The 8686-nt window shown below is 58.4% G+C and overlaps 1 protein-coding gene across 1 annotated transcript in view; it reads left to right on the top strand.

The window, feature by feature from the left end:
- Nucleotides 1-297: 297 nt before the first annotated feature.
- Nucleotides 298-8686, top strand: part of TNS2 (tensin 2) — a 13697-nt gene continuing 5308 nt past the window's right edge. Inside the window, exons 1-17 of the mRNA XM_006757026.2 lie at nucleotides 298-654; nucleotides 2275-2383; nucleotides 2801-2838; nucleotides 3670-3708; nucleotides 4015-4053; nucleotides 4230-4279; nucleotides 4512-4683; nucleotides 4980-5030; nucleotides 5339-5461; nucleotides 5547-5611; nucleotides 6421-6504; nucleotides 7277-7389; nucleotides 7477-7537; nucleotides 7817-7892; nucleotides 8136-8265; nucleotides 8448-8513; nucleotides 8582-8686. Of these exons, the coding sequence (XP_006757089.1) occupies nucleotides 580-654; nucleotides 2275-2383; nucleotides 2801-2838; nucleotides 3670-3708; nucleotides 4015-4053; nucleotides 4230-4279; nucleotides 4512-4683; nucleotides 4980-5030; nucleotides 5339-5461; nucleotides 5547-5611; nucleotides 6421-6504; nucleotides 7277-7389; nucleotides 7477-7537; nucleotides 7817-7892; nucleotides 8136-8265; nucleotides 8448-8513; nucleotides 8582-8686 (1396 nt within the window). The 5' untranslated portion in view covers nucleotides 298-579. The remainder of the gene's footprint in view (nucleotides 655-2274; nucleotides 2384-2800; nucleotides 2839-3669; nucleotides 3709-4014; nucleotides 4054-4229; nucleotides 4280-4511; nucleotides 4684-4979; nucleotides 5031-5338; nucleotides 5462-5546; nucleotides 5612-6420; nucleotides 6505-7276; nucleotides 7390-7476; nucleotides 7538-7816; nucleotides 7893-8135; nucleotides 8266-8447; nucleotides 8514-8581) is intronic.

The raw sequence follows: 8686 nt of genomic DNA, 5'->3' as shown, positions 1-8686 counted from the left end.
TAGGATCCTGGGCTGGCCAGGACAGTGATTCCTAGGGCCCACCCCACCCCCCTCCCAAACGCCAGAAGTCCCCAGAGAGCCTGAGAGTTCAGGCTGGGAGGTAGCCGGGTCAGGACTCCGTGTTCCCTGCTGGCCCTTGAGCCCTGCCCTGAGACCTAAATTCCCACCCTGCCCCCACCCTGCCCCACCCCTGGGGAGGGGGTGGGGAGCTGGATCTCAGGATCATTGCAGATCCCTGGATAGGATGGATTCCTTGCTCATGGCAGCTCCAGAGCAAGAGGGGTGGGGGTGGGGGGGTAAAAGATCTTGGGCTGACACTCCCAGCAGGGTAGATCCTGGGAATCTGATCTCCTGGCCTCCCCCACATCCTCCCCCCACCCCACTTCCTGGAGCAGCGACCTGCCCCCTTCCCGCCTATACTCCCCTCCGCTTCCAGGGCTGGGCTTCTCCTCACTCCAGCCAGACAGCCTACCCTCCACCCAGGGGAAGCGGCTGCCTCCGCCAGGCCGCTTCCAGGAAGCCCCGGGCCTGGCCCCAGCATTGTTCAGGGCCTGCGGCGGCACCCGACAGCCGGACACCATGAAGTCCAGCGGCCCCGTGGAGAGGCTGCTCAGAGCCCTAGGGAGGAGGGACAGCAGCCGGGCCACCAGCAGGGTAGGAGTACCCACCAGCAGGGCAGAGGAGGGGCGGGGTGAAGGTGTGGGCAGTGGGGGAGGGGACTCGGGGATCAGATTACCAGGCCAGACCCTCTTCTCCAGCCTTCTCCCCTTATGCTTCATCCCCGTTACTCTCCCTTTGGGGTGGCCAGGGCAGAACCGGAATGTTTTGGCTCGTCTATCACCTACCTGCCCCAGCACAGGCCAGCCCTGGGGGGTCCCAGCCCCTACACCTGCGACTTGGTACACTTCACTGTAGGGCCTTCCTGGTACTTACACTGGAGCTCCAGAGCAAGGCTAAGAGATGAGGCACCTTCCCCAAGTTGAGACGTTTAGGGGGAATGGCGTGGAGTGGTGAAGGAAGGGAGGGAGGCAGCCAGGACTCAGGGTTGCCTTAGGCACAGGGGGTTTGCTTTCCACTCCTGTGTGTGCTGCTCATGCCAAATGCACCCCAGTTTCTTAGTGGGTCCAGCCAGGTTGGTCCAGTTTAGGAGCATTCGGCTGCTGGTTTAATCCAGCTGTTTCAGGGACAGGCAGCCAAGAGACCAAGGTGTAGGGGCCGGGACCCCCCAGGGCTGGGTCCCCAGGCTGGGGTGTCCTGGAAGCCCCCACTGTCGGGGGGGAGGGGGGCCTGGAGGCCCTATCATTCCTTTTCTCCACATTTTTTCAGCTTTACCCCAAAAGCAATACTATATATAGAGACAATACCATATATCGAAGGGAAGAAGGGGGCAGAAACTTGAACTCCAGAAGAGAAAAAATGGGCAGGAAAGAGGAGGCAAGGACGCAAGTGGTCCTCAGACAGGATGGGAGGAGTGAACCACAGGGGAGGCATGGGCCCGCGGTCGGCCTGAGTCATAAGGGGGCATCCCAGCCTCCACACGACATCTGACCCAACCCTTCCTCCATTCGGTGCTGGAATCCCACTTGAACCTCCTCAGATGACAGGGTGCTCACTACATGGGGTACTCACTACATCCAGAAGTAGCAAGGCAGCTAAATATTTTCCCCAGTGCCATGCTTCGGTCTGCCTCTCCCTCCAGCATTACCACCCGCCTTCTTACACAACTTCTGCCTGCAGCTTCAGTGCACAATGAGTAAACATGTTGTTCTTGGGGGGGGACAGCAGGAGCCAGGGGGCCAGGACTGGCTGCGGCCACGCCTACCAGGCAGCCCGGGTGCTGCCGAGTGACTGTCCTCTGACATTCATGTCTGGACCCCCTGCTGCTCACTCTGCGCATGAGCCTCCATCTGGGGAGGGTAAGATGGGAGGAGAAACAGGGGGCCTCATGGAGGAGAGTGAGAGAGCACCCTCCACCAGGAGGAAAGCTCTCCTTGGGGGGGTCGGGGGGGCAGTGACCACAAGCGGATCACACACCAGGGCCACGTGAAGGGCCTAAGTGATCCCCTGGGGAGGAGCTGACCCAGCGAGGGTGTTGCAAGGGGCCAGATTCCATGCACTGTCGCGGACAGGTCCACAGCTGGCCGGAAACAGGGAGTTTAGGAACTTCAATCGGGCGGAGGAATAAAGGGACCAGTGCAGTGCTAACGCCGGCCCGATCCCAGAGATGGGCCCACTGGGGACGGACACCTGTCTGTGTCTGTCCCCCACCCCTAGCCTAGGAAAGCCGAGCCACACAGCTTCCGGGAGAAGATCTTCCGGAAGAAACCGCCCGTCTGTGCAGTGTGTAAAGTGACCATCGATGGGACGGGCGTGTCATGCAGAGGTGAGGTACCCTGTTCTGGGCTCTGAGCGCTCCACCCAGCACCACCTGTCTCACAACTCCAGCTGGCAGAGCATGAAACATAAATGTGCATACTGCCCCTTGCTGGGCAGCATGGGCACCGAGAGGCAGCTGCCTCCCTTCCAAACAGCCCTTGCTCCCCATGACAAACACCCCCAGCAACCAAGGAGACCCCAGTACAACACCTTCCCTCCCTCCCTTTCAGCTCCCCCCATCCTGGCGTAGGCAGTAGTACCCCGTGGCCATTCTCTGCCCCTGCTCCCCCCACTCCATCCCCATACAGCTGTCCTGAAAGTCACAGGGTGTCTGGTTCCAGGGCCTGGGGAGATGGGAGAGGGTCCCCCCTTCCACTGCCCCAGAAGGCCCCTGCTAACCCTTCCTCTCCCTATCCCCCTCTAGTCTGCAAGGTGGCCACACACAGAAAATGTGAAGCAAAGGTGGGTACCTGGTTGGGAGAAGGGAACTGAGGTCCCTTCCTCCTTGAAACAGGCTTCTCCAGCCACACTGGCATCAGCCCTCCGCCCCTCTCGTCATTTGGGAACCCCTGCTGAGGTGGGAGAGGGTGCTGTTCTGGGCCCTTTAAGAACCACCCTACTCCACCCCCTGGAGGTCTGGCCCAGGCGAGTGGACAGCTAGACAGCGTTTGTCTTGGTGCTGTGCCCAGGCTGCAGCTGGCAAGAGATGTGGGGGAGCAGGACTTCAGAGACTGGGCAGCCGGATGGGCCGTGCCTTCCCTCTGGGGAAGGGGCCTCAGGATGCCTGGGTGGGTCTCGTCCTAGGCCCTGGAGAGGCTGGGCAGAGGTGCAAGCTGTAGACAGCACACACTGTCCACTGGGCACCTGAGACAGCCCCATGCCTGAGGAGGTTCCCTGGTCCCCCTCCTGCAGTATGGGGGTTCCCGGGGCCCTGGAGCCTGCTTGGGGGAGTTGTGTGCCCAGGGGCGGGGTCTCCTGGTGAAAGAAGCCAGTGTCAGTCCCTGGCCATGGCCTGCCTGCATGGCTCTATATATAACTCCTGCCCCGCAGCTGGATGAATGGGGGTCTGTGTGGGCACGGGGCTGGGAGCCAAGAGCAACAAGTGGGGGGCCTGGGCTGAGGGACCTAGAAGCCAGAGGGGAGGCTCCCTTAAATAGAGGAACTTCAGCTGGAGCCTGCACCCATCTCCTGACAGCCCCTCCACCCGGCTGAGGCCGAGGGGTGGCCCCATCCCTACGCCCAGGAGAGCCCACTTCCCCAGGAGCTTAGCCCCTCACTCAGGTCTCCTTCCAGGTGACTTCGTCCTGTCAGGCCTTGCCTCCTGCAGAGCTGGTGAGTGTGCTCTGGGATAGAAGGGGGCGGCAAGGAACCTGGCTGCAGGGTCCAAAGGTCTGGTGGCCACGGGGTGGGGGTGGGAGGGCAGGAGGGTACCTTGAACGGACTGCTGTGGGTATTATTCATCCTGAGGTAGAGGGACATTGTCTCAGCCCTCTCTCTCCTTCTCTCGGCCTCTGGGCGCTAGGACTCTCCCCTTGCCCAATAGAGCCCTGAGGGACACTGGCAGGTCTCCACTCTCCCCAGGCCCAGACAGGTCCTTGCTCCTATCCTAACCACGCCCTCTGCCCCGCCTCCCTCTAGCGGAGAAGCACGGCCCCTGTGCGGCGCATAGAGCACCTGGTAAGGTGATGCTGGAGGGGGCGGCGAGGGGCAGGAGCCCGTAGCTGGGAGTATGGGAGTAAGGACCTAGGTTTCTTCTGAGGACAAAAGTTCATGTGATCTGGAGTGGGGACCCTAGAGTGGGGGCGGGGGACACCCAGAGAGACGCTTGCTCATCATCTCATCTCGTCCTCCAGGGATCCACCAAGTCTCTGAATCACTCAAAGCAGCGCAGCACTCTGCCCAGGTAAGTGCGGGCGCCGAAGGTGGTCCCACCTGAGCCCTTTAGCCGTCCCCACACCTCAGCCTGGGACAGTGACCCCAGCCAAGCTCCCCGGGACAGCCCCACGCGCCCAAGCGGTCCCACCCACCCTCGGACCCGGAGGCCTCACCTGCCGACGGTCAGACACCCACCCATCACACCAGCGCCCTCGGGGAACCCGCCCCTCTGTCCCTCACGCAGGCTTCACACCTTCCAGGAGCTTCAGCCTGGACCCGCTCATGGAGCGCCGCTGGGACCTGGACCTCACCTACGTGACCGAGCGCATCCTGGCCGCCGCCTTCCCCGCGCGGCCAGACGAGGAGCGACACCGGAGCCACCTGCGGGAGCTGGCGCACGTGCTGCAATCCAAGCACCGGGACAAGTACCTGGTGAGGGGCGGGGCCGGCGCAGTCAGCCAATGAGAGGTCTGGGAGGTCTAGCTGGGCTAGGCTGCGCTCTGACGTCACACCCCCAGAGGCGGGGCCCGGGGCAGGCTCTCGTGGGCTGTGGCCCAGGCGCAGCTGGAACCGCCCTGGAGTGCCCACGACCATCTATGACGGCTGGGCAGGGCCTTAGCAGCCTCCTCATTTTGGAGAAAGACTCAGAGTCACAGGGGGTGTTACGACCTTCATGCATCACCGCACCTCCCTGCATCAGGTCTAAAGCCTCCCCCCTTTTCTTGCAGTTCTTCAACCTTTCAGAAAAAAGACATGACCTGACCCGCCTAAATCCCAAGGTAGGAAGGCATTAAAGCCATTAAACTGAATCATCCCCACACAAGATGCCCCTAGCCTCCTGGTTATTAACAGTAGCAACTGGTATCTACTTCACTCTTAAGCACTCTGATATATGACATATTTGAGTCACCCCAAAGCATGGTGCAACAGGTATCAACCCACTGTACAGGTGAGCAAAGTGTTGAGGCTGCTGTGGACAACTAAGAGGCTGACCTTGCCCCAGACCCATACACCCTGTCCCTTTTCCATCCATCTCTCTTGGCTATGGTCCCCACTCCCAGTTTCACCCCTGCACCCCCCTACCCAGGTCCAGGACTTTGGTTGGCCTGAGCTGCACGCACCTCCCCTGGACAAGCTGTGCTCCATCTGCAAAGCCATGGAGACCTGGCTCAGTGCTGACCCACAGCATGTGGTCGTACTGTACTGCAAGGTGGGCTGGGACCTCGGGTATGCAGGGCCGGGATGCCCTCAACCTGGGGCCCCAGCAGGCCCTGGATCCCTGTCTCTATCCTCAGGGGAGCAAGAGCAAGCTCGGGGTCATCGTCTCTGCCTACATGCACTACAGCAAGATCTCTGCAGGGTGAGGCTCCTGGCCCTTGAGTGGCCCCTTCCCCAATGGCCCTTCCTCCAGCTGGTCCTTGACCAGCCCATCTCCCCTGAAGCCCCACCTCTGTGTTCAGAGAGCCATGTACCAAAAACTTGACATTGCCACCTCATTTTTCTCACTGTACTTCATCATAGTTCTCTGGGGCTGCTGTAACAAAGTGCCACAAACCAAGTGGCTTAAGACAACAGAAATTTATTGTCTCAGTTCTGGAGGCTAGAAATCTAAAATTGAGGTGTCAGCAGGGCCTCACTCCCTCTGAGATTCTGGGTAGAATCCTTCCTTGCCTCCTCCTAGCTTCTGGTGGTGGCAATCCTTAGTGTTCCTTGGCTTGTAGCTGCATCACTCCAACCTCTGCCTCCGTCATCACGTGACCTTCTTTCTGTGTGTCTGTGTTTCTTCTCTTCTTCTAAGGACACCAATCATATTGGATTAAGGGCTCACCCTACTCCAGTATGACATCTTAACTAATTACATCTGCAACGACCCTATTGCCAAATAAGGTCACATTCTGAGGTATATATCTTTTGGGGGGACACAATTCAACCCATAACATGGCCTTATTGCCCCATTTTACAGATGAGGAAACTAAAGCTCAGGGAACAACTGTTTGAGGTCCAACAACTAGTAAAGTGACTTATGTGGGGTTTCTAGTTCTCTTTACCACTACAATAAGTTTTCTCTAGATTTGGGGGTCGCCTCTCTCATCCTCCCCTGGGGCTTAGAGATGGGAGACCAGGATGGAGACCAGCCCCTCATCCCCTGCACCTATTTGCTCTCCCCAGGGCAGACCAGGCACTGGCTACTCTTACCATGCGGAAGTTCTGCGAGGACAAGGTGGCCGCAGAGCTGCAGCCCTCCCAGCGCCGGTGAGCAACCTGGGTGGGGATAGCCGGAGGAGCAGTCCCTCCATGGCTGCCAAGGTCAAGTTTTTCTCATTCACTAGCACGCTTTAATGGGGCACCTGGATGTGCCAGGCACTGTGCCAAGTGCTGAGCATTCAAAACAAACAAGATTCTTGTTTTTACGGACCTTACATTCCAGTGAAGTAGAAGGCAATAAACCTGTGGTGAATAGACAAGATCATTTTGGATGATGACAAGTGCTATGAAGAAAATAAAGCTGAGTCTATGATAGAGACTTGCAGCCCGGCTAGTGGGGTTCAGTGGTTGAGCATCGACCTATGAACCAAAAGGACATGGGTTCAATTCCTAGTCAGGGCACATGCCCAGGTTGTGGGCTTGATCCCCAGTAGGGAGCATGCAGGAGGCAGCCAATCAATGATTCTCTCTCACCAGTGTTTCTATCTCTCTATACCTTTCCCTTCCTCTCTAAAAATCAAAAAAACATACTTTTTAAAAAAATAAAAAGAGAAACTTGCAGGTCTGTCTCTAAGATCTGGGGGAAGGGCATTTTAGGCAAAGGGGGGCAGCAAGTATAAAATCTTGAAGCAGCTGGAAGGATTGAGGTTAGATACAAGGAAGAACTTTTGGTGGATGGAATGGGAGGGAAGTGCTGAGGAGAAGGGCAGGCCTTCTCAGGGTGGGTGGGAGGTGTGCACAGTTGAAGTGCTACAAGGGGACCTCCAGGGGAAGGGGCTTATGTTTTTCTTGACCCCCCCCCCCCCACCACCACCACCAGATACATCAACTACTTCAGTGGCCTGCTGTCTGGTTCCATCAGAATGAACAGCAGCCCTCTCTTCCTGCACTATGTGCTCGTGCCTGTGCTGCCAGCCTTTGAACCTGGCACAGGTGAGTCTGCCTGGGATATACTCCACGGGGGGCTGTTCCCCCACTCCCTTCACTCCGTCCTCCTCATGTGCCTTCTTGCCCTTCTAGGCTTCCAGCCCTTCCTCAAGATCTACCAGTCCATGCAGCTCGTCTACACATCTGGAATCTAGTGAGTGCTGTGTTCCCAGGCCTCTGCTCCCCCGGGCCCCAGCTCCCTGTTTCTGCAGCCTCCCCAAACACCTGGGCCTCCAGCTCTAGCCACTGTGCCTGAAAACTAACACCATCGTGGGATCCATTTCACAGATGGGGAAGCTGAGGCTCAGCTAAAGGTCTCTCACTCTGAGCTAAAGGGCTCAGACTCCCATCTCCCAACTCCCTTCTGACCCTTCACAGCCACACTGAGCCTGAGGGCCTCTGATCCAGCTCTGCCTTCCCCTCTCTTCCACAGTCACATTGCAGGCCCCGGTCCCCAGCAGCTCTGCATCAGCCTGGAGCCAGCCCTCCTCCTCAAAGGCGACGTCATGGTGAGGGGCCTCGGCAACAAGAGGAGTCTTGGAGATGGGCCAAGGGGTGATATTGTCATCTCCTGCCAACAGCACAGTGAATCATGAATGCAATCCATATTGGAGGGCGAAAAGGAAGTCCCCTAGATGGAGGTCACCTTGAGGCCGAGGCAGGGCAGAGCTGTGGGCAGGCAGTCCCAAGGGTGGAAACACAGAGGAGGTGGAAGTGGACATGAGGACCTGACCCCAGTCTCCCTCACCCAGGTGACGTGCTATCACAAGGGTGGCCGGGGGACAGACCGGACCCTTGTGTTCCGAGTCCAGTTCCACACATGCACCATCCACGGACCACGGCTCACCTTCCCCAAAGACCAGCTGGATGAGGCCTGGACTGGTGAGTCGGAGACAAGTGGTATGAGGGCTAGATCCCAGGAGAGGGCAGGCAAGCTGAGTCTATGATAGAGACTTGCAGCCCGGCTAGTGGGGTTCAGTGGTTGAGCATCAACCTATGAACCAAAAGGTTCATAGGACCTGACCCTGTGAGGGACCTGGCTTTTCCCTGTCCACTCCTCACAGATGAGAGGTTCCCCTTCCAAGCTTCAGTGGAGTTCATCTTCTCCTCCAGCCCTGAGAAGATCAAAGGTAAGAGCAGGGCCAGGGGCAGGGCTGAAGGCTGAGTGCCCGCTTCTCACCACTTGGGCCTTCCACAGGCAACATCCCACGGAACGACCCCACGGTCACTGTCGACTACAACACAGCAGAGCCCGCTGTGCGCTGGGACTCCTATGAGAACTTCAACCAGCACCATGAGGACA

Source organism: Myotis davidii, unplaced genomic scaffold (genome assembly GCF_000327345.1).
Source record: "Myotis davidii unplaced genomic scaffold, ASM32734v1 scaffold233, whole genome shotgun sequence".
NCBI classification, from domain to species: domain Eukaryota; kingdom Metazoa; phylum Chordata; class Mammalia; order Chiroptera; family Vespertilionidae; genus Myotis; species Myotis davidii.
Note: the sequence above shows the minus strand (reverse complement) of the source record. Positions and strands in the feature narration are given on the sequence as shown.